This window comes from Saccopteryx bilineata, chromosome 1 (genome assembly GCF_036850765.1).
Source record: "Saccopteryx bilineata isolate mSacBil1 chromosome 1, mSacBil1_pri_phased_curated, whole genome shotgun sequence".
Classification (NCBI taxonomy): Eukaryota; Metazoa; Chordata; class Mammalia; order Chiroptera; family Emballonuridae; genus Saccopteryx; species Saccopteryx bilineata.
This window is the reverse complement of record NC_089490.1, coordinates 28,502,185-28,526,885: the sequence shown is the minus strand read 5'-3', so window position 1 is coordinate 28,526,885 and position 24,701 is coordinate 28,502,185. Positions and strand designations below refer to the sequence as shown.

Below are 24,701 nucleotides of genomic sequence, written 5' to 3'. Positions count from 1 at the left end.
GATATTAATAAACTGTGATAAAAATCTAGGTTCCTAATTTGGGCTTCTTCCCCCACCCCCGCACACCCAGTCCATCTTTTATTATGGCTAAGCAAACATGTTAAATAAATATATAACTATTCTCCAGTTATAAAGTAGTGTTCACGATAGGGTCTATTATTAAGTTTCTAGATGCAAAAGCAAATATTTTCACTGGTAATAATGTATGATGGGAAATATCTGCTTCAGTGATATTTGTAATCTTACGAATCTATTCTGTTTTGTTTTATATGTGCCAGAAATACAAGCGATTTTAAAACAGGGAACTTGATATATGTTCGACCCTACACTCTTTCAGTCCTAGTCCAGCCTTCAGACGGAGAAGTGGGAAAAGAACTTCCAGTCCAGCCACAACTCGTGTTTCTAGATAAGCAGGTAACTTGTTCATGGGTACCGATCTTAAAAACTGGGTAACGCGTCCCCTGCACACAGGGCGGATTCCAGCATTGTGGTACACACTTACAGAGTCCTCAATGTGACATCTGCTGCCCTTAGACCTTCCCCCCACTCCTGTCATCATCTGCATTATAGTTTTATGTTATTTTAAATGTTTTCTCTCAGATGTGGTTAAGTAAATCGTTTACAAGGAGGGTTCAGTGCTTAATTCTCATATCAGTGGTCACACCCTCTGATGCAGTGTTAACTTTTCTGTATTTACTTAAGTCATTGAGGAAAACAAAGTGAAATCGAATAATTAAATCTGCTTTCTACTCTTTAGTTTTTAAAATGCATCCGCTGACACGTTTGCAGTGGAACAGAGGCCATAGGACTGAAGTCCATACATGGAAACCAGTGATCTGGGCTGGTTCTCAGTCAATTAATTCTCTTCCTGCTTTCTTCCCCAATCCTTCGCCTTCCTTATTAGTAAGGTGACCAATCATCCCCCTTTAGGGAGGACAGTCCTTCTTTTGTAAGTTCCGTCCTCCCTCAAAAAGTGTCCCCCTACATGTCCTCCTTTTTGATATTGGAAGACTAATCTGTAAATGTCCATACTCAGTGGATGCAGAGTTGATTCATTGTGTGTGATGTGACGTATTTGTATCTAAATGAGTACTTTTTTCTTACAATTATTATTAAAAGTTAATAGGCATGTAAGCATAATTACAATATAAAATATTACAAATGTTTTTATTATGCGTTTATCATATTATAGTATATTATTGTTTCAATGAATAAAATGTTTCTTTTATTTACAATATTGTTTTCTTCAATTTATTTTTGTCCTCCTTTTCATTGTAAAAAAATTGGTCACCTTGTCATTAGCCATCAGCACATGACACCCTCTCCTCTTCTATAAACATAGCTTCCCTTTCTCCTCGTCACTGCTCTGCCCCAGCTTTTTCTGCAATAATGTTCCTTCTCTTCTCTCAATATGATAATCATGATATAGTCCTTACATGAGAAAGAAAATGCTTATTTATCATTTTCCTTCTTTTGCTTATTTATACTGAATTTGTGCTTTATGAAAGAATTTATTCTAAATTTCTTTTTTATTTTTCAGATAAATTCACAAAATTTTCTTCCGACTCTAACTTTTCCTTTTTTTTCCCCTATGTTTAGAATCAGAGAGTAGAGTCTTTGGGGCTGCCGTCAGAGCCTTGGGCCGTTTCCGTCTCCTTGGAAGGGACATCAGACTCAGTGCTGAAAGGTGGGTACCCACGACATTCAGACACCTGCTACTGCTGCGTTTGCACAGAACCCGTCTGCAGGCATTAGGCATTCGCAGCAAGGTCAGTAATACTCGGTGCCTTTGGAGAGTTGAAAGAAACACCCTTCATTCCCAGTCTACATGGCCAGTGTCTGTGAAAAGAAAGTTTTGGCTAGTAGCAAATTCTTAAGGAACCACCTTCTCTTCTCCCTTCTTTTGCATGATGAAAAGCATTTTTATTACACCCAGATCCCCAATATGGTGTAAGGAGAAGGGCATGTTCCCTAAGACAAATAATTCTTTGGTTCAGTACCAGGGACTGGCCCAAGGAGCAAGTCAACCACGTAAGGTGGTTTCTATGGAGAAACACTGGGTCTCAAAGACTGGAAGAATAATGGCGATGGGAAATGCAATGTACCCAGCTCAGAGCATACCCTCAAGTTCATTATTCCCTCTCCACCTTTCTTTATCTCCTATTAACTTTCTGTGCAGTCTCAATATCATTGCGTAGCTTCATTTACTTTCCCTAGACCATGTGCATGGGAAAATAAAAACAAACAAACAATAAACAAAACAAAATTTTATTCTTTGCTTCTATGAGTTTGAATATTTTAGATACCTCATATAGATGAACCATACACTATTTGTCTCTTTGTGACTGGCTCATTCCTTTGGCATAGTGCTCTCAAGGTTCATCCAAGTTGTCACATAGTTCAGAATTTCCTTTGTTAAAGGCTGAATAAGATCCTATTGTATGTATATACCACATTTTCTTGACATTTAGGTGGTTTCTATATCTTGGCAAGTGTGAATAGCTCTTTAGTGAACACGAGGGGCAGCTATCTTTATTTATTTATTTATTTATTCATTCATTCATTTTAGAGAGGAGAGGGAGAGACAGAGAGAGAAGGGGGGGAGGAGCTGGAAGCATCAACTCCCATATGTGCCTTGACCAGGCAAGCCCAGGGTTTCGAACCAGCGACCTCAGCATTTCCAGGTCGATGCTTTATCCACTGCGCCACCACAGGTCAGGCCTAGGGGCAGCTATCTTTGAGATCCTGATTTCAATTTTTTTTCATAAGTGCCCAGAAGTGGATTCACTGGACCATATTTCTATTTTTAATTTTGTGAGAAACTTCCACAGTGTTTTCATAACAGCTGCACCATTTTGCATGTCCACCAACAGTGTACGAGAGTTCCCGTTTCTCCACGTCCTCATCAGCACTCGTGATCTTTTGGTATTTTGATAATGGCCATCAAAATATGTGAAAGATAAGATCTTATTGTGATTTCAATTTGCACTTCCCTGATGATTAGTGATGTTGAGCATTTTTTCATATACCTGTTGGCTACTCATAGATCTGCTTTGGAAAAATGTCTATTCACGTCTTTAGTGTATTTTTAAATTAGGTTATTTGTTTGTTTTACTGTTAAATTATAGGAGTTTCTTATATATTTTGGAAATTAGCCCTTATCAGAAATATAGCTTACAAATATTTTCTCCCATTTTGTAGTTTACTTTCCTCTCTGTTTGTTTGCTATGCAGAATATATTTAATTTGATGTTATCCCACTTGTCTAATTTTGTTTAATATGGTCATATTACCCCCAAACGATCTATAGATTCAATGTGATTACTACAAAATATCAATAACATTTTTACATAAATTAAAAACAATTATAAAATTCATATGGAACCTAAGAAAATTTACAAATAGCCAAAACAGTCTTGAAAAAGGAAAACAAAGCTGTAGCCATCACAGTCCAAATTTCAAAATATATTACAAAACTATAGTAATAAAACAGTATGGCACTTATATAATGGCAGACCTGTAGACTAATGAAACACAATAGAGAGCACAGAAATAAGTCCATATATATGTGGCCAACTGGTATTCAACAAGGGAGCCAAGAATACACACTATGGAGAAAATAGTCTCTTTAACAAATGGCATTGAGGAGACTTGATATCCACATGTAAAAGAATAAAGTTAGACCATTGTTTTACACTATATAGAAAAAATTAACTCAAAGTGGATTAAAGTCTTAAATATCAGGGCTAAAAGTATAAAACTCTGAAAAGAAAAAAGAAGGAATCTTCTTGACATTGGTCTTGGCAAAGATTTCATAGATATGACATCAAAGGCTCAGGCAATGAAAGCAAAATTAGAGGGTGTATTGAAAACTTTTAAAAATTAGCTGATCAGATTTCTTATGTACATCATGAACTGGTTATTTCTTATGTACATCATGAACTGGTTGAGGCATTTTTATTGATTTGGGGTTGTTTGTAATGTTTTTTTCCAAACTTGTAAAATACTCACCTATCAGTTTAAACAGCAGCATGTCTGCAAAATTGCTGGTTTTCAAGAAAGGCCATGACTTTAGAGTTACTTCCTGTACTACCTAGGCAATGAATCAAAGTTTATTCTCATGGCTCCTGTAAACTATATGAAATACTAAAATGTATAGGAATAACTCCAGCGTAGAAGTGCTAAATCTATTCCCTACTGCTAATTGTATTTAATTTGGCATAAATTATTTCTGTTGTCTGGTATATAATATCTGCTTCTGCTGAGGATATTGTATTTTCATTCTTTGTTACTTGTCTCTAAAAAAGGAAAGCAGCCCTGGCCGGTTGGCTCAGTGGTAGAGCGTCGGCCTAGCGTGCGGAGGACCCGGGTTTGATTCCCGGCCAGGGCACACAGGAGAAGCACCCATTTGCTTCTCCACCCCTCCACCGCGCTTTCCTCTCTGTCTCTCTCTTCCCCTTCTGCAGCCAAGGCTCCATTAGAGCAAAGATGGCCCGGGCACTGGGGATGGCTCTGTGGCCTCTGCCTCAGGCGCTAGAGTGGCTCTGGTCGCAACATGGCGACACCCAGGATGGGCAGAGCATCGCCCCCTGGTGGGCAGAGCGTCGCCCCTGGTGGGCGTGCCGGGTGGATCCCGGTCGGGCGCATGCGGGAGTCTGTCTGACTGTCTCTCCCTGTTTCCACCTTCAGAAAAATGAAAATAAATAAATAAATAAATAAATAAATAAAATAAAAAAGGAAAGCAATAAAATTGTAATGATCAAGTTTTTAAAATAATAATAATAATAAATTCTCACTCAACATAGTCTTAAATTAAATCCAGGATTTTTTAACAAATCACTTAGTACTTAGCTTAGGGTTTTTGTTTTGTGCTAAGCTATACCTCAAGCAAAAAGAACTAGCAATAGAACCAGACGTTTCTGAAAATGTTCTTGAGGCAGTCGACATTTCATGATTAAATATTTTATAACTTCGAAACTCTTATTGTTTAAAGCTTGTTTCATTCAGTTGTTTTCCTATTGGAGTTGTAAATTTGACTGCTATCTCTTTTCAAGTTGCCTTTCAACTATCTTGACCTATAAACTTCCTACTTTATCTACTTACTTATTAAGAAATCAAAGCTTTTCTGCCTGGGGACAAAAATAATTTCCCCCCAAACTTCCATAGTCTTGTTACTCTTTTCATCACCTTGTGTACTTTCTCTTTGTATAATCCAATTTAAAAAGCCCAGATGTTGTTGCTATTTTATGAGAATCACCTAATAGACTTTTCATATTTTCCATACTTTCATTCAATGTAGTCGATATTTTACTCACTTTGGTGAAAGTAACACCCATATTGCTGATTTGTATTTTTGCTCTTCTTGGTGATTTCTTTAAACCAAGCAATTAAATCTGAAACTCCTTGGGTTTAAAGTCCTAAGGGGGAAGAGGACATCTCAAGATGTTTCCTATACAAATTTACAGAAACAAGCCACATTATTAAGAAAGTAATGTAATTAAGCAAAGCTATCCAAGATTAGCTAATGTGAAAATTAAAACATTCAAAACTGCATTATTAGGTCATTGTAAACTGCCTGTTTTGATGATGTCATTCTATGCATTCTTCAGTTCAATTTAGCTGTTGCTGGCATTTGGGTCTGGAATGCATAAGATAGAGCAGTAATACTGATGTTAACACAGCAGCATCAAAAATGTCAGTTTTCAGCTTTTTTCATGTTCTAATAATATATACATATATCAGTATCCTCATCTGACTGCTGAAACTCACCTGTCCCATCCTCTACTCCATACATTCCCCGTATCCTGTCATTTACCCACATTCTACGCCATGTTCACAATCCTTATTGGTCTTTGTCCTTTCAGGGTTCATAACAGCATAGCATAGACTGGAGGGCTTATAAATGAAGGAATTCATTTCTCACAGTTCTGAAACCTGCGAAACCCAAGGTCAAGTCCCCAGCACATTCTATGTCTAGAAAGGGCCCACCTCCTGGTTCATAGGTAGCCGTCTTCTCAATAAATTCTCCTATGGCAGAATGGGGGAGAGAGCTCTCTGGGCTGTCTTTCATAAAGGTACGTAATTGAATTCATGAGAGCTCTGCCCTGATGACCTAATTATCTCCCAAAGACTTCTCCTCCAAAGCCCATCCCGTTGGAGATTAGCTTTCAGCATTTGAATTTGGGAAGGATGCAAACATTCAGTCGATTGCAGTACCTTACCTGTACTCTATGACTTACCTGTACCCAGTCCCTCATTGGTACTCCGTGCTGTACCCACATCACATGTCCTGAGTCACACTCCCTACTGGACTCACACTCTACACTGTGCCCGTACTCCATGCCTTTACTCCCACCGTATCACCCCACCTAGGCCTTACTCATATTCCACCCATTACCTATCTTCCTTTTAAAAAAATATATATTGTAAAACACACAGAACATAAAACTTACTCTCTTAACCATTTTTCCATGTATAAAAGTTACTCATATTTTTACCTTGCCTATCCTTCATACCTTACTCATACTCTGTACTTTATCCACATTTCATCCCTCACAGTCCATTATATAAATACATCACCCACACCCACTGTCTTACTAAGACTCCATACCTTACTGTCATACCATACCTTACTCATACTTGACTTTACCCACTCCTGACCCTTAGCACCCCACATACTTCATTATTTTCCTTTCAGTTATACCAAGTATCTGATCACTGACTAGCTCAGAATCATACTGTGATCATGTAAAATATATAAGGCATGAAACTATTTGCTATTTTATTCTATTAACACCAACTCATACTTAGATGACTCACTTGGATCACTATTGTTACCATTATCAAATATGAGGAACAGGCTAAGGTTGTCTTCTATGCACACACACGTGTGTGTGTATGTATGCATGTATGTGTGTGTATATGTGCATGTGTGTTATGGAAAGAAAAAGTCTTGTATAGTTTTCTGTTTTTAGAATGCCCACATTACTGAAACATACTATTTCATATGATTGAAAGTATCTTTTATTTTTTTGAATTTATTAAGCATAAAAGTATCCTTTAAAACCATTATGAAATACCTCTCCTTAACTTCAAAAAGAATGGAACCAAATCCATTTGGAATGGATTATATAACTTATTCTAAGTATTTCCTCAGGAAAAGAAAAATAACAACAAAACTATACCTGTGTATCTATTCCAAATCTTTTATTCTATAATTTAACCTTATGTTCTTTTGTCTCAGTTGATTTCCCTCAGGAAAAAGAAGTTATTAACAAAAAAACCCTGATTTATATATACAAAGACTATTATTTAAGAGCCCTTCAAGTTCTTTGGTAATCATAGATGCTAATTAATTATAGAAAAATATCTTAATATTTTTAATAAATATCTAAACATTAATCATGCACTACTTTGCTAGTGTGTAGAACTAAGGGTGAGAGAGAGAATGTGGTAGAGAATTGGGAGTGAAAAATATTTTAGAAACCATATGCCGGCCCTGGTTGGTTGACTCTGTGATAGAGCGGCGGCCTGGTGTGCAGGAGTCCAGGGTTCGATTCCCGGCCAGGGCACACAGGAGAAGCACCCATCTGCTTCTCCACCCCTCCCCCTCTCCTTCCTCTCTGTCTCTCTCTTCTCCTCCTGCAGCCAAGGCTCCATGGGAGCAAAGTTGGCCTGAGCACTGAGGATGGCTCCATGGACACCACCTCAGGTGCTAGAATGGCTCTGGTTGCAGCAGAGCAAAGCCCCAGATGGGCAGAGCATCGCCCCCTGATGGGCATGCCGGGTGGATCCCGGTGGAGCACATGCACGAGTCTGACTGTCTCCCCACTTCTAACTTCAGAAAAATACAAACAAACAAAAACAAACTATATACCCTGTAAAAACATACTCAGGTAGCATTCCCCGGTAAGTCATATAATCAGTTTCAGTTTTACACAAGCTCCACACTCCGTCTCGTCCCAAGTTCCCTCAGCTTGTGCAGGGGGACCAGCTTGATTAGGGGGCCTGTCAATGGCATTTATATATTTTACAATTACCATTCCAGAGATATGCTGAAGCCTGGAGTAATGCACTGTACTTGGCAGCGACGGCCTCAGCTTTTGCGTGCATATGCTTCAAATCTGAGAATATCATAGACATATATGGGCATCTTTGTAGAGATCTCTGAGACAAGCTGGTATTTAACACAAAAGCAAACCCATTTGGAGCTAAAGCACTTTCCATTAGGCAGTTTGGCGGCTGTTCTACGAGGCAGACTCACTGTGCTCCACGGACACATTTCGATTAAATGCTGCTTTGTATTCCTCCAAAATTGGGAACAATAAGGACATTTGTCAAAGGAAAAACTGCAGCAAACGATTTCATGTTGAACATCTGTACTATGCAGTTCATTGTTTGCCAGAGTTTATTGACCATAATTTTGATGCATATAGGTTTTAAAGAGTATAAACTGCATTTATCTTGGGTGCCTATCATATATTTTAGTCTTGGCTTATTTATTTCCATTTTTTCTGGGCATTTTATTTATTTTGGGACTCTAAAGAGATGAAAGAAAGATGTTTCCAAAAAAGGAAGTTTAGTTAGCTCTGCAAAATTGATGAGGAAAGACAATGTTTTCACAAAAAGGATTGAGCAATTGAATTGAAAAATGTAGCACAAAGCATGTTACTCCTTTACGATACCTTTCAGCCTTAAAGATATCCAACCAATTTATAAACTTTAAGACCACTCTCCTAACTCATTGGCCATCATACCAATCATAGTGACTTTTTCAGAGTGGAAGGTAGCAGCTGTTAATTAGCAAAGTAATTTGAGGATAGCAGAGTCAGAAGACTAATTAATGGCATTGTGAATGTGATCCTGCTTAAATTGTCTTCCTTCACCTTATAAATGGATGGCCTCGTTTTTAGAAGATGGGAGCGTCTTTATTTTGCATTTTATTCAGGGAAACCACAGCCCAAACAATTCAAGTTGCTAAATCTTTAACAGTCGTGCTGTGACACATTGCCAAAGTCTTGATCACTTGGCCTAAGTCTGTCCCCTGAGCCTTTGAATAGAATAAAGGCAGAGATGAGCACTGACCACCTGGAAAGACAATAATGTTTCTTTCTCAGAGATATTTAATAATCAAATAGTGAAGATATAGTAGTGGTTAATAATACTAATGTAGAAATTAGGCAGATTTGGGCTATAACCCCAGCACTAAGCAATGTTACCTTTTATGAGCCTATTTCCTAATCTCTTGATAATATAGATAATGACATATTTTATGTGATTGTTGGGTAGCTTATTTATAATGTGTATAAAGCACAGAGGGTCTGGTGAAGCTTTCACTTATGTTCGTTGTCATTATTACTTTGTTTTGGATTATTTGGTTTCAAGATTTGTTTAAGGGAACCTTGATGAATTTAGTAACCTCTTTAGTTAAAAAACTACTTTTTCTTTATTTTTCTAATTGCCTCTCTCTAGAGAAGACTTGAAGAAATTGCTTTTAAGTAGAAAACTAACAGTTCCTTCTCGGTTTTGTGTTTGTTTGTAGGGCACACTCAGGCTGAAACTCAAGATGGTTATGTGAGCTTCTCCAACTTGGCAGTTTTGATCTCTGGGTCAAATTGGCACTTTATTTTTACTGTCACTTTCCCTCCAGGTAATTTCAGCACAGTGTGTTTTTATTATCTGTTTCTTTTATTAAAAAATAGCTCCTTGTCTTTTATAATGGGTATAGTTCCTATAATGAATAAGGAATCATCAAAGTTCAGAGAAAATATCACTTCATTATATTATTAAGGTGTGAGAAGCAGGAACACATTGTAGAAATTAAGCCTCAGGAGAATCCTGGTAAGCAAGAATCCAAATGTCCTTTTTCCTCTGGTTGTTAACATTTACTTTGAGTTTTCTACTTTTTAAAATTTTTTTTCTGTGATATTTGATAGCATTTAGTAGATATCAATTAGAAAAATTTAATTTATAGAAAAGAGAATCCTGGGAAATTCAGTATTAATTCTTATCTTTTATTCCTGCCCTCATCTACTGCCCCCCAATGCATGAATGGCAAATCCATTTAAAACCTTGGTACTTTAGAAGTATAGGTATAAAGTATGTGTAAATTGCTTATATGATCAAGTTCTTCTTGAAAAAAAAATTTAAGACATGTCTCTTCTGAAATATTCTTGACAATTTTTGATTTGTTAGAGCATAGGGCTATTCAACTTTATAGTGGGTAACATGTTAATTAAACTTCAAAGCCAGATGAGCCTACGTAAAATACCACTCTCTCATTTCCATGAAGGGTAGAACTGAATGCCCAATTTTTGACATCATCCTTTTAAAGGATTGAACTCCAATAAGAACACAAAGCTAACCACTGGAAAAAGAAATGATTTTAATATTGCATGCATTATTGTGATTTGCCAAAAAAAGAAAAACTCCAACTAAAATAATTTTAAAAATCCTGACATCACATGTGAACTAAAAATGAGAAAATTACAACCAATTATTAATTTTGGTCAGGGAAATTAGTCTGATACTTGAAACATAGAACTGTGGGAAGCAGTTTAGGTACAGGTGTGATAATGCCAAGTTTTATAAAATGCATCAGAACAATCACTACTGGATTTAAAACTCTTAGATACTGGAAATGGCAAAGTAAATCAGATGTTTTAATATGGGTTATCTGAAGCTCAACTGCAGATGTTTAATTAAAGCCAGATACTAGTCTTCCCTTAGGAAACTTAAATTCAAATTGTCATAGTATACTTTACAAAAAGTTCAAAATATGGCTTTCATAAAAATATATAGAGAACTTGTCAACAAGTTATTGAACTCATAATGAGGGAGCCAGAAGGAAGGCAAGGCTGTTAAATAACATATGAAAGATACAGATCCTAAAGCCAGGAAGGAGCTGCTATCCTAAGTTTGTTAAGTTGGATATAGGGCAATAAAACTAACCTTTGAAGTTAGATGTTTACCGATGTCCTTTGCATCTTTTCTGGACAAAAATTATTTGCAGTTTACCAAACTTGTATTAATTAAGCCTGATCTTTAATGAATATTAAATATTAAGTAAATAAAAAGGTATGTTCCAGAGAAGTTGATAAACCTTAGATGGGCCTATTTGAAAATTCTCCAGTATGACATTGATAGAATTTGTAATTATTTTTTTCCCCTTAATTCCAAGTTTTGGACCCTTTTTTTTTTTCACAAAGGAATTATCTTCTGTGGTAAAGTAATATTATTATTAATTATGTTGGGAAGATATTCTTTTAATATCTATGAAGGTATCTCAATTTAAGTACAGGTTCATGGAGAAATGTTCATTGTCCTTGACCGTTGGATTCCCAAGGATGTATTTTGAAAGGTAACATATGCAGAGTTGGATATTTTGTCTAGGGACTTTTGTCCTTTAACTTCCTCAGTAGTTACCTAAGACTGAATATTTTATCTGAGATATTTTAAGGAATAAGCTATAGGTCAAATGTAGAATGTGGTATAGACCAGACTTCTCAGTAACACTTGAATTTTGAGTGGAGCTTGGTATTCACATTGACTAGACCGCTGCTTTATTTTAGGTTCCTCCTATAAGTTGTAAAATAGACTACTGAGGAATTGAGGGTTTCCTTCAGCCATTTTCCTTAAATCAGTCTTTATCATTTTCAAGACCAAGTCTATGAGATGGGGTTCTTTCAGAACTAGATTACAAAACTTGGCCTGACCTGTGGTGGCACAGTGGATAAAGCGTCGACCTGGAAATGCTGAGGTCCCCGGTTTGAAACCCTGGGCTTGCCTGGTCAACGCACATATGGGAGTTGATGCTTCCAGCTCCTCCCCCTTCTCTCTCTCTGTCTCTCTCCCTCTTTGTCTCTCTCTCTCCTCTCTAAAAATGAATAAATAAATAAATAAAATTTTTTTTAAAAGTTTGAATTAGAAGAGAATAGTAGGAAGATAATCAGAAAAGGCATTAAAAGGCCTGCATTTCTGTGACACCTTATTGACATCATGTTTTATTTTGTTTAAATTTTATTCCTATCCCCACTGCACCTCCCCTTTGGCACCATCAGCTTGCTCTCTATATCTATAGATATGTCTCTGGTTTTTTTTGTTCACTTATTTGTTTTGTGTTTTTAAATTCCTCATATAAGTGAAATTATATGGTATTGGTCTTTCTCTGCCTGACTTATTTCACTTAGCATGATACTCTCTAGGTCTATCAATGTTGTTGCAGTTGTCAAGATTTCATTCTTTTATATTACTGATTAATATTTATATATATATGTATATGTATACATATATATATATATATGTATCACAGTTTCCTTATCTATTCATTTATTGATGTACACCTAAGTTGCTTCCGTATCTTGGCTGTTGTCAAGAATGCTGCAATGAACATAGGGATGAATATTTCATTTTGAATTAGTGTTTCTCATTTTCTTTGGACAAATACCCAGAATTTGACTTGCTGGATCATATAGAAGCTCATCTTTTAATTTTCTGAGGAAATTTCATACTGTTTTCAGTGGCGGCTTCACTAGTATACAATCCCACCAACAGTGCACAAGGGTTCCCTTTCTCCACATCCTCGCTAACACTTGTTACTTGTTGATTTATTGATGATAGCCATTCTGATAGGTGGACAGTGATATTTCATTGTAGTTTTAATTTGACATCTTGTTAATTAACAGTATAGATACTGAAAGTAACTCCTTGTTTCCAACTCTACCAATTTCTAGTGCTAGAATCATTTGGGCACACAGCTCTCATTCCCATGTTGAGAGGCCAATCAACAATTTTTTTTTATTTATAACAAGCTCCAAAGTCATAAATGTAAGAAGATTTATATTGTTGTTATTGGTTCATTCACCTACGAATCAAGCAGAAAACTTACAATAATTTTTACCATTTTTCCTCTTTTCTTTCAAGAGAGGAATAAATAGAGATAGGAACAAATCATTAGTCCTGTTTTAGAAACACAGACATTGAGGAACTCAGAAGTTGGTTCTGACCAAGTGTGTATGGAATGCTCGCAAGTCTTTCTACTTTGCTGACAAATCCAGCTCATTTATTCATTTCTTCACTTCCTAAGAAGACACCACCTGGAAAGAGGGTTTCTGTAAGTTTGTTCTACTGACCTTCCCCCCAGCCCTTCCACATTCACTGTCATTACTAAGGTCTCAGCTGTACTTTTTCTAACCATTTCTTGGAGCCACAGAGTTGGTAGGGGGTCCCCAGGGGCTTCTGGGCAGGGAAGAGAGTGAGGGAATCAAAGCTGCTCCCCGCCACCTGACCCAGAGAAACTCTACTGCAGTTGCCATGCCCATGACTGAAATGCCCTTCCTCTAGAAATTCACATGGCTCACTCATCATTTAACTCTGGTTTCTTCCCAGTGTCACCTCCTCAGAGAGGGCTTTTTGGCATCATATACTCTACAACCCTTCTTCCACTTCCAGTCATTCTGTCTTCTACCTGCACTTCAGTCTTCATGGCACTTAACCACTGCCTGGCTTCATAGTTTCCCTGCATTGGCTTGTTTGTCTATTGCCTGTATGCTCTGTGCCCCAGTAGTACCTGTAAGGTATTTTTCCCCACCGAGAAGGAAGGAAGAGGGCCGGAGGCAAAGTGTGGAATAAGTAAATAGCTTTGTTGAGTACAGAGCGCACACCCCGCCCGGCAAGGTTCCCTGGCCCCGAGGAAAGAAAGAGAGAGATGGAGGTGCAAGATGGAGGCTAGGGAAGTTGCACGGATTAAACCACGTGGGAGATATTTAAAGAGTCCCTCTAGGGAAGTGGAGCTACTATGACGTGGTGAAATTTCACTGGCTGGCAGACGATCGCTTCTTTCCAAATGGTTCCTGGGAAGCTTCCTTTGGCGGGCTTGATTGTGGGTGGTCCTAGCCAAAGTGGGCAGGTCTGAGTTACCCACGTGACCATCCCTCCATCCACCGACCTTACAGTACCTAAGTTGTAAAAGACGCAGGAATCCTGATTAGTTAAGCATTGCATTCTCAGGATGTAGAAAAACCTTGCATGTCATAGGCACAAATATTTGTTTGTGAATAAGTAAGTCTATTTAGATTTTGTCTAAGATTGCACTTTTTAAAAATGTTCTGCTGCTGTCTGACCAGTGGTGGTGCAGAGGATAGAGCATCAACCTGGGATGCTGAGGTCCCAGGTTCGAAACCTGGAGGTTGCCAGCTTGAGTGTGGGGTCGCCAGCTTGAGCGTGAGATCATTGACATAATCCCATGGTCACTGGCTTGAGGCCAAAGGTAGATGGCTTGAAGCCCAAGGTCACACTGCTTGAACTCATGGTCTCTGGCTTGAGCAAGGGGTCACTGGCTCAGCCTGAACTCCTCAGCTCCCCAGTCAAGGCATGTATGGAAAGTAATCAATGAACAACTAAAGTGACACAACTCTAAATTAAGGCTTCTCATCTCTCTCCTACCCCCTCACCTCTCTCTCTCTCTCTCTCTCTCTCTCTCTGTCTCATACACACACACACTCACACACACACACACACACACACACACACACACATACAAGAACATTAAAATTAAAATGTTCTGCTGCTCAAAATATTTGAAAGCTGGTGGTCTCTATCCTTAGACCCAAGTCACTGCTCTGTGCTTATAAGCTGGTTTCTCTGATTTAAGGCTCTCAGAGTTTTCTCTTCTGCAACACTGCATTGCCAAGGGCCTTTTGATTGACATTTAATGCCCACCAAAATTTGTCTCAAATGCTTTCTAGTGTTAACCATCAGTACTTTCCAGCATTAATTTCCTAAACATCAATCTATCTTTTCTTCTTTCTATCTTTATTTACTCAATCTTCAAAGTCCCACTTAAGCTTTCCCTTCTCTGGTATATATATATATATATATATATATATATATTTTATCATATCAATAGACAATATCCTTCCAAAGCAATTGATTTGCATCATTCTGGTGGCTTGAGTCACATTCTGATTTGTATTACAGACATTTGCATGTGTGTCTCATTCCATTTACTAGCTCATAAATATTTTAAGCATGAGAACAATAACCCACTGAGCAAAGTAAATAATCACTGAGCAATCATTGGAAAATGAATTAAAAAATGAGGAATTTTATTTTTTACTTCTGCAAATCCCTAGTAAAAGCCGTTTCCCCATATCCAGGCTAGATTTATTTTATTCAGATACCCATAAAAAGAAACTAATTGATAAGACACAAGCCAAGTTTGTCTCAAGTAGAACCATTTCTAGCTAATTTTATTATTGTAGCACTGGGACTGAGTCAGCCAGGAGTCAAGAGATTAAAAATCTGACTGTGGCTTTCAGTCAGATTGTCCAGTTCAACCCAGGAAAAGCCCAGTAAAGAAAAACATTGTGTTTGCTTAAGTAGAGAAAATAAAGACAATTATTGCTTGAGTGATTCAAATGAAAGCAGAGATTTGGGGTCGATTTTTTAATTTTGAATAACTACTTTTAAAATGCCAGCTATCACTAACTCATTTTCATAAGCAAGCTTTTTTTTTAAAATCTTTTATTTTTGTGAGGTATAATTGACATGATAAACTACACATACTTGAAGCATGTCATGTGATAAGTTTTGATGAATGTCTCCTCCCATGAAACCCTCCCCACAATTAAGATAATGAACATATCTATCAGCTTCCAAATTATAGACAAATTTAAAAGTTTTGTATTTCAAAAAAATAATGTAGAGTAAAGCTTATCTTTTGTGGTATATATTTTTATGAATTCACATACATGCATATAGTCATGAAATCCACCAAAACCAGGAAACAGAAACCCCCCCACACACACACCCCACTGCTCCCTGCCAAATTTTCCTGTGCTTTCCTCTGTGCTCATTTTCTCCCCTCCCACTACCACTAATTCCTGGAAACCACTGATTGGTCTCCATTGCTATAGTTTTATCTTTTCTAAAATGTTATATAAATGGAGTCATACAGTATGTACCATTCAGATATGGGCTGCTCTCACACATAATGCCTTTGATGTTCTTCCCAGTTGTTTCACATTAATAGTTTCTCTCTCTCTTTCTCTCTCTCTTTCTTCATTTCTCCTTCCTTCCTTCTTTTTCTCTTTATGGATGAATAGTTTTTCATCATCTGGACAGACTACAGTTGAGTTTTTCATTCCCCTATTAAAGAACATTTGGGTTTTTTTCTAGGTTTGGGTGATTATGAATAAAGATGCTAGAAATATTAGCATACAATTTTTTTTGTGTGTATAGGCAAGATTTTTCTCTTATGCCTTGTTTCAAAAATAATAGTGGAATGAGGACCAAAATGTTTAGTCTATTAAAAGTGGAGGAGTTTGAGATGAAATCTTAGAAAGATGAACTCTTTAAAGAGAATCGCCTGTTTTGTTTCATCTTTCATAGACAAGAGGCTCTATCTGTCTACCATGCTCTACATTCAGTTTTCCAGATAACAAAGTTTGCGTGGAAATTAACATTCTTTTGGCTTTGTAGCAGGAGTCTCTGTGCCCCTGTTTTGTTGTTACATGCCATATTTTAAATAGAATACATATGTCACAGCAAGTAGTTTCACACATTCTGGAACTGAGAACATTTCTGTTCTAATTAGTGAAACATTAGAATGAAATTGAAATTTTGCATTGGTAGAGAAGGCAAGAGAATAAAGGGGGATAGTTGGAAGAATTCCTTATCTGTACTGGACAAATTGGAAAGAACAATTGTGTGTTATTGTTGGAATGGGATTCTTATAGTTCTTCAGTAATACAAATCTTGAATTCATTTTTGGTTCATATATTTGTTTAATTCAATGAATATTTATTAAACCTACTAAGTCTTGTAAGCATATTTTCCCACAGTATTATATTAGCATATTATTAATAGTTATTATTGAGACTTTGTTTTTCAAACAGGAACCAATTTTACGGCTCGATCCAGGCCATTCTCCATCTTACCTGTGACTAGGTCGGAGAAGTCGACCATCATCCTGTCTGCCTCCCTGTGCTCTGTGGCCTCGTGGCTGGCTCTGTGCTGTCTGGTTTGCTGTTGGTTTATGAAAAGCAAAAGCAAAAGTATGTAGCTTTTTCTTCTGAATGAAAATCTTGAAGGAAAAATGCCAGCATGTATAATATATTGATGTTTCTTTTTCTTCTCCCAAAGAGAAATTTCTATGAACTGTTACAGCATAGTAAGCCATACAGAGATAAATTGTTTAATTCAGGTAGTAGAGACAAGGGTTGCCTAATCTTTTTTTGGGGGGGGGGATTGCCTAATCTTAAATAGTAATAGTAATAATAATAAAAGCTAAAATTCATTGAACACTCAATATGGACCAGGTCCTACGTACTTTAGATACATGGATTTATCTAATCTTCACAACAACCCATGAAGTCGGTACTAAACACCATGTCTATTTATGGAGGTGGAGAACAAGGCACAGAAAGATTAAGTAACTTGCCCCAAGGTCACATGCAGCCAGGCAGTTTGGCTCCAGATCTCACACTCTGGAAGTCCATGTTCCATTGCACAGGTCACCCTCCAAAAGGTAAGATCAGGAATCGGGGGGAAATGTCCTCTTTTCCTTTAGAAAAAAAAAAAAGAGAGTGCTTGGTGTTTTGTTTTTTTATTTTCTCTAGGAACATAGAAATTATGTTCTTAGACAGTTTCCCAGAAGCAGATCAGGAAAAGAGGTTTTGTAAAAGAGGCTTCTTTCTATCTTTCTACTCTGTTCTTCGAACATGAGAAAGAAGCTAAATTCTTACTCTGCCCACGGACACTCCCCCTCGAATGAGTGACTGAAACACCTGTGAAACCACAGTGATAAGAGTGACTATACAGAGAGGCAAAATGAGGAGAGACAAAGAGAGGAAGTCACAATAAAGGAGAAAGGGAGAAGCATGGGACACTACCAAAAGACTCATTCTGTATTGGAATCGGGCTTCAGCCTGACATCCCCACTTCTCTGTCATGATTGGTCTGGATGAACTACAAGGAAACTGAGGATCACTTGTCTCTTTCAAGGAAAGAGATTTCTCATCACCTTGGATTGTTGCCTGTGATTTTTTTGAACCATAGGTTTTGGTCATTGTTTTCAAATCTAAAGTTAATTGTATTTGTGTGTGTGTGTGTGTGAACACACACACCTAACTTTCTATAAAAGAAAATGTAAAGAAATTGGGAGAAACTATATACAGCAATCAATTATGTAGAAGTAATTTGTATATATTATCTTTTTTATATTTTTCTTATCAAACTGCTAAAATTAACATTCATTACTTTATCATTATTGTTACTTATTATTATTAAGTAAGAGACGGGGAGGCAGAAAGACAGATTCTCGCATGTTTCCCAACTGGGATCCACAAGGGAGCGATGCTCTGCCCATCTGGGTCCTTTGCTCCGTTGCTCGGCAACCAAGCTATTTTAGTGCCTGAGGCAAGGCCATGGAGCCATCCTCAGTGCCTTTGGCCAACTTGCTGAAATGAGCCACGGGTGTGGGAGGGGGGAGGGAAAGAGAGACAGAGAGACAGAGAGACAGAGAAAGAGAGAGAAAGAGAGGCGGAGAAGCAGATGATCACTTTTCCTGTGTGCCCTGACTGGGAATAGGACCCAGGACATCCACATGCCAGGCTGACATTCTATCTCTGATCCTACCAGCGAGGGCACATTCATTACTTTAGAATTAAAAAAAAAAACTACATTGTCTTCCCTATACATATTTTTGCACCTTCCTGTGAGTTTATAATTATTTTCAAATAAAAGGTTCAAAACTATTAGACATATTCCATGCCAGCTCCGCCCAATAAAAATACTACATGAACCACAAATATGAGGCATATAATGTAATTTTCCAGAAACCACTTATACTAATATATTAAAATTTATTTCAACATGTAATGAATATTAATTTTAAATTTTTCTCAAAGTTTAGTTGTATATTCTACACTTAAGCACTTCTTAATTCGAACTAGTCACATTTCACATGTTCACTACATATGCTGTTGGACAGTACAGTTTTATACCTTAAAGCTAGTTGTCAGTACATGGGATTTCATTTCATTAACTCTAGATGCATTACATGCATTCTATGGCACTCACAATCATTTTGTGGAGGCATACAAGAGGAACATTTTAACATGTAGGGCTCTTTTACAAATAAAAATGCTATTTTATTCTGTAAAAAATCAAGAAACATTCACTTCTTTTTCTCATTAATTTAGAAGTCAAAAGTGAAGATATTTCTGAATCCCAGACAAATGATCAAAAAAATCAAATCCACGTCTCATCCAAACACCAAGGATCACAGGTAGAGACTAAGAAAGAAGATTCCATGATGGGAGAAGGTAAGCTTGGACCACGGGGTGATCCCTACCACGGAGCAAAGTGGGGATGAATTACAGCCGCCCTTTCCCCCTGAATGGCCCTTTCTGAATCATTTCGGTTCGTAGCCCTTTCTTTTAGTCTTTGTTACTTCTCAAGGAAATTAGACACCCAACATAGGAACACACAAGTCTAGCTGATCACTCATCTATTAACCAGTTACTCAAGTTGCTATTTATATTTTCTTAGTAGAAGATCCTTAGTTTAATGTTCGAATGTGTTACACAGAAAAAGGGAAAGCCAGACCAGAGGCACATAATCTTTCCCTCAGCTATTGCAGAGCTGCTGGTTTGGCAACATTATTGAATTTGGGAAAGAAGGGAGTGTATCTGCCAAATATCCACTATGCAAATTAGATTGAATATAGACCCCTCAAGAAATGAGTCAGCTTTGTTAAGCTCCGCTTTGTTGTTTAGTCGTTCTTTTAGCAAACTGTGTTATTTGCTTACATTGTGCATTATGCCAAATGATTTTGCTTGTTATATTGTTAAATTGCCATTAGAATTGGTGCCAAGCAGAGGAAAGATAGGTATTTGCCTCAAGCCAGTGCTTTGCCCTTGTCCTTTGAAGGACATAGAAAAGTGAAAGGTAGTGGGCACAGCACAAGTTGGATGTGCCAAGTATGGACGTGGTATATGAAAAATAGTCATATAATTTTCATGGCTCTGAAACATATGCTTTAAAGAGAAGAATATTCCTATTTGTTCTAAGTAATAGCCGATTATCCTGATCTTTTCTGCTTGAAAAGGAATATGAATGTTAATGGTTCTGAGTGCAGGCTTAATCAAAAATAGCAGTCCAGTGTTGTGCTGCCTCTGTCTAACTAGCTCGATGAATGCTGGCAAGCGTGTGTGTCTGTGTGTGTGTGTATCAGTTTGTTTGCCTTTTTGTATCTTTTCCCATGGAGAAAATGACAATTAAAAATATTTTCCAATGAATTAGCCAGTTATACTCCAGCTCCTATACCTGCCCCAAAAGGCGATATGGGGTTTGGAATGGGTGACAATCGGAAGAATGGAAGGAGAGAGAAGCAGACAGGATTTTTTTCTAAATTTCATCTAATACCACTTTAACTTTGGTTTCTAGAAGTTCATATTATTGCATGAAATTCAGGAGAGGTATTTGAAAATGGTCATATGAACTCAGCTCTGTGAATGAAGAATAGTGTCTTTGGCTGTGTTTTGGGAGGGCTGGAGTGATGCTAATCTCTCCCCTAATCTAATATGGCCACCTCTACATAAATCTCAGTTGCCTTCTTAAAGGAACTATATTAGACAGCCCACAATGCCTGGGTGTTTTATTAGAGAACTTTTTTTATGTGGTGGCTTATTAATAAATTATCAGGAATGAGAAAAGGGACAGGGCTCCTGTGGAACAGTTGAGATTGAAGAGATGGGAGTATCTGAGAGGCCATTGTATTAAGGCATCCAAGTTAAAAATAGAAAGATGTGTTTTTATGAATCTTCCCCTGGGGATCATAGCAGATTTGTTTCCTCCTCTTCTAAGCTTTGCCAAATCTGAACAGCATTATTTCCAAGGCAACTAATAAGGCTTCTCCTGCTTTTCTTTAGAAATTATTACCAGCTACCAAACACTTAATTATTGCTAGCCTTAAAGATATTTAGTATTATTTTATTATTTCCATAACACTTTAGTCTCCCTTTCCCTCTGTGTCTCTAAACTTCCAGATTTGCTGTTGAAGTGATTGGCTATCTCTCTCATAAGCCCTTTGCATTCACTAAGTGCTACCACAGCACTAAAATTATTTAGCTGATGGAATTATTACTAGTGTCCAGCCTATTTAGACTGTAAACTCACCATATTATGGCTTTTACCCAAAATTGTATAGATAAAATGGGCGGTGAAAGGGAGGTAGCGAATTGCAATGGGGTAATAAGGGAGTGAAGCATATAGCCCTCATATTTTATTGTTACCAACTAGATTTTTGACATTAATGAGCCATCTGAGCTGGCTTTTAAAATTCATATCTGCTTTTGTCACTCTGCTACTCAGAAGATTTAATGAATTTACATGGTCGATTAGAAAGACAGGAGAATGTGACAGTTCAGAACATGACACTCGGGAGTAGAGAGACTGGGTTTCATCTCGAATCTCCTGTTGACTTACCTTGCTGCCTCCAGCTAGTCAGCTGTCTTCCCCATGTCCTCTGGTTTTCTCATCAGTAAAGCTGACATGATACTGCCTAGAGTTAGGGTGGTCATGCTGATGAAATGAGTCAATATCAGGATAGAATGCAGGAAAATTTCTGCTTTGTTATATGTGTTATTTATTGTTGTTTTCTTTTCCTGTTATTTAAGACTCAAAGCCCTTCAAGACCTGACTCCACCCTATCTTCCTAATCTTATTTTGGATTGTACCTTCCTGCGCCTTGCTCATACTCACTACACTAGCTAACTTATCCTGGACGTGTTGAACACCTTCCCACCCATTTGTTTGAACAGTTGTTGCCAAACATATTATTTGTCTTCACCTGTTAAAATCTCCTCAAGCTTTTATGTGCCATCTGAAATGTGCTTTCTAAGAAAATCAAGTCTTCCCCAATCCCTTCCACCTCATTGAAAATGAGTATTTTCTCTTTGAGTTCCAAGAATTCTAAAGGTGTGCCTCCATGGTAGTATTTATGACTTTCAGAGTTCATTGTACATGGATGGCTCTCTGTTTCCCCAGGCCAGTGGTTCTCAATGAGTGGCAATTTTGTCCCCCAAGTAGGGTAGCCACCTCATCCTATTTTTTCCAGAACTTTATTAGTTTTAAACTTCAAAACCTGTGTCCCAAGAACTCAATCAGTCCCAAGCAAATTGGGACAGTTGGCCATCCTACCTTCAAAGGACATTTACAATGTCTGAAGACATTTTTGTGTCACAGCTTGGGGGATGGGATGTTCCTGGCATCTAATGTTATCAGGGATACAGCAAACATCTCACAATGCACAGGACTGCCCACATAATAAAGATTACTTGACTTAAAATTGTCAATAATATTTATACTAAGGTTGAGAAACTCTAGCAAAAGCTTAGTAACATTTAGATGAGAGAGTGCTGAGAGAAAAAGATGGCAGCAGAGTAGGCAGATGCCCAGACGCCCAGCTCTCACCATCAAACTGGAATACAAATCAATTTAGGAAAAATCAGCATGAAAAACCAACTCTGAACTGCAATAACAGCTCTCAAAAACCAAGGAGCAAAGAAGAAGCCACAACAATCCTGGTAGGGAGCGACTGAATCTCCTCTGCTTACAGGAACGGAGGGGTGGGGGTGAGGCTGAGAGCCCAGAAGGGATCTCATACAGGGAAAAGAGCAGAAACTACTGCTCACAGCCACTTGCCTGGTGACCAGGGAGTGAGGTGTGTTGAAAAGACTAGCTTATCTCCCAAGTGGAAAGGACAGGGAGAGGGACAGACTGTGAGGGGCTAAGGAATGCAGGAAATGAACTAAAAAAGCTGACTCATCTGTGCTGGAGGCGGCCATAGCTGGGGGAGGGACTGAACCTTTCACAAAACAGAGCTGAAGTGCTTCCGGATCAGAGATCTCCGGACATCTCTCCAGCTCCAATCAGCACAACAAGACACAGCTGAAAACAAGAAGTGGGGAGGAGGGGCAGTAACTCAGGTCTCCATGGAGATCTGAGATACACCTCCCCCTACTGAAGCTGAGAAAAAACCCTGCCCCCAGTGAGATTAGTTGGTGGAAGAGACCTTCAGAGTCTCAGGTTAGACCCATCGCATTCCTGGATACAGTTTCAAGGAAGCCCCCTGCTGAGATCAGTAAACAAGACTATCACCTGTTAAGAAAACAAACATATCAAGACTTCAAAGCTGCCCAAATTAGATGAGAGAGTGCTGGAATGGCTTAGTAGATGCAATTAGATTTTATTTACCACTAAATATTATATAAGTATTTACCTCCTGATATTTATTTAGTACCTTATAAGGTCCTCTCTGTGTAATTATAAAGAGGTGATATTAGGTCTTCTGTCCTTTGTAAGTTTCAAATATGGTTGCAACACAAGAGTAATATTTTAGGTAAAAAAGAAAGAACAATTCCAAGCAATAAACAATTAAGTATATTGCGATCACAGCAACAACGTGTATTTGAAGAATTTAAAGATGAGAGAAAATACTACATGAAAGACAGAATATCCTTACCCTAAGTTACGGGTTTAGCCCCTCCAGCTCCTAAATCATATCACGCTGTTTCAAATCTCATTTGCTAAGGCCTTGGTTGTCCACTCTCCACAGACTCAGGAAGGGAGTCCAGCTGTGTTCGGTCGAAGATCAATTTTATACCCTTTGTTCTCAATTCTTCCCTTGCTCCCTTAATTTGGTGAAGAGCCCCCACATCTTCTAGGATAGATGCTTTATAGTTATCTCTAACTCTTTGTTCTCCCTCTGCCACTATGTGCCTTTGCTTGATGAGTTTGATCAATGCTACCTTTGTGAGGTCTGGTTTTCATCTACCCCTGGACCATTTCACGGACATATCTTCAATTCAGCCTCAGCTAATGCACTCCTTACAGTTATCCACTCCTCCACACCCTTTCTCTTTTCCCTCTAGGAGCATACAGCCCAAACACAACGTAGGTCTCCCATTTCAAAATTCAATCTTCACCATTTACTCAACAAGAGTTATCAACAGTCTATTATTATAAAACCCTCTGTATCTATATATCTAAAATCTCCCATTCTTTACAAACACAGTCAAATATATTCCTTTTTTTCAAATTCTCTTACATAAAGGGACGAGTCACCTTCTGTCAATTTTTGTAACACTTCCCTCTTATTTGCTTAACACCTTTTATATGTAAGGTAATTATTATATTCACCTTGTCCAGATCCTTTCATATAAATTCTATATCTTTTCTAATCCCTACATTTTCATCATATAGTATTGCAGTATTAGACTTCTAATAACCATTGTTGAGTGAATGATGAAGACAGAGATGAAATGCTCCCCCTTCTTTCTCTTTCCTTGTCCAGAGAACCCTGGGTTCCAGCCATTCTGTCAACTGCTGGAAAAAAGCAAAATTTATCTTTTCTAAAAGATTGGATCAGTGGTAGAGTGTCAGCATGGCGTGCAGGAGTCCCGGGTTTGACTCCCGGCCAGGGCACACAGGAGAAGTATCTGCTTCTCCACCCCTCCCCCTCTCCTTTCTCTCTGTCTCTTCCCCTCCCGCAGCCAAGGCTCCATTGGAGCAAAGTTGGCCCGGGCGCTGAGGATGGCTCCATGGCCTCTGCCTCAGGCGCTAGAATGGCTCTGGTTGCAACAGAGCGGTGCCCCAGATGAGCAGAGCATCACCCCCCGATGGGCATGCCGGGTGGAT

At 38.1% G+C, this 24,701-nt stretch overlaps 1 protein-coding gene across 6 annotated transcripts in view; it reads left to right on the top strand.

The window, feature by feature from the left end:
* Nucleotides 1-24,701, top strand: part of PKHD1 (PKHD1 ciliary IPT domain containing fibrocystin/polyductin) — a 495,803-nt gene that overhangs the window by 457,369 nt on the left and 13,733 nt on the right. For 5 of the 6 annotated variants that reach the window (XM_066252548.1, XM_066252523.1, XM_066252541.1 and 2 more), the window contains 5 exons: nt 279-414; nt 1,600-1,687; nt 9,541-9,648; nt 16,895-17,053; nt 19,202-19,324. In XM_066252548.1, coding sequence (XP_066108645.1) covers nt 279-414; nt 1,600-1,687; nt 9,541-9,648; nt 16,895-17,053; nt 19,202-19,324 — 614 coding nt within the window. Of the gene's footprint in view, nt 1-278; nt 415-1,599; nt 1,688-9,540; nt 9,649-16,894; nt 17,058-19,201; nt 19,325-24,701 lie in introns of all 6 variants that reach the window. The other variant, XR_010728191.1, reaches the window with a different exon arrangement.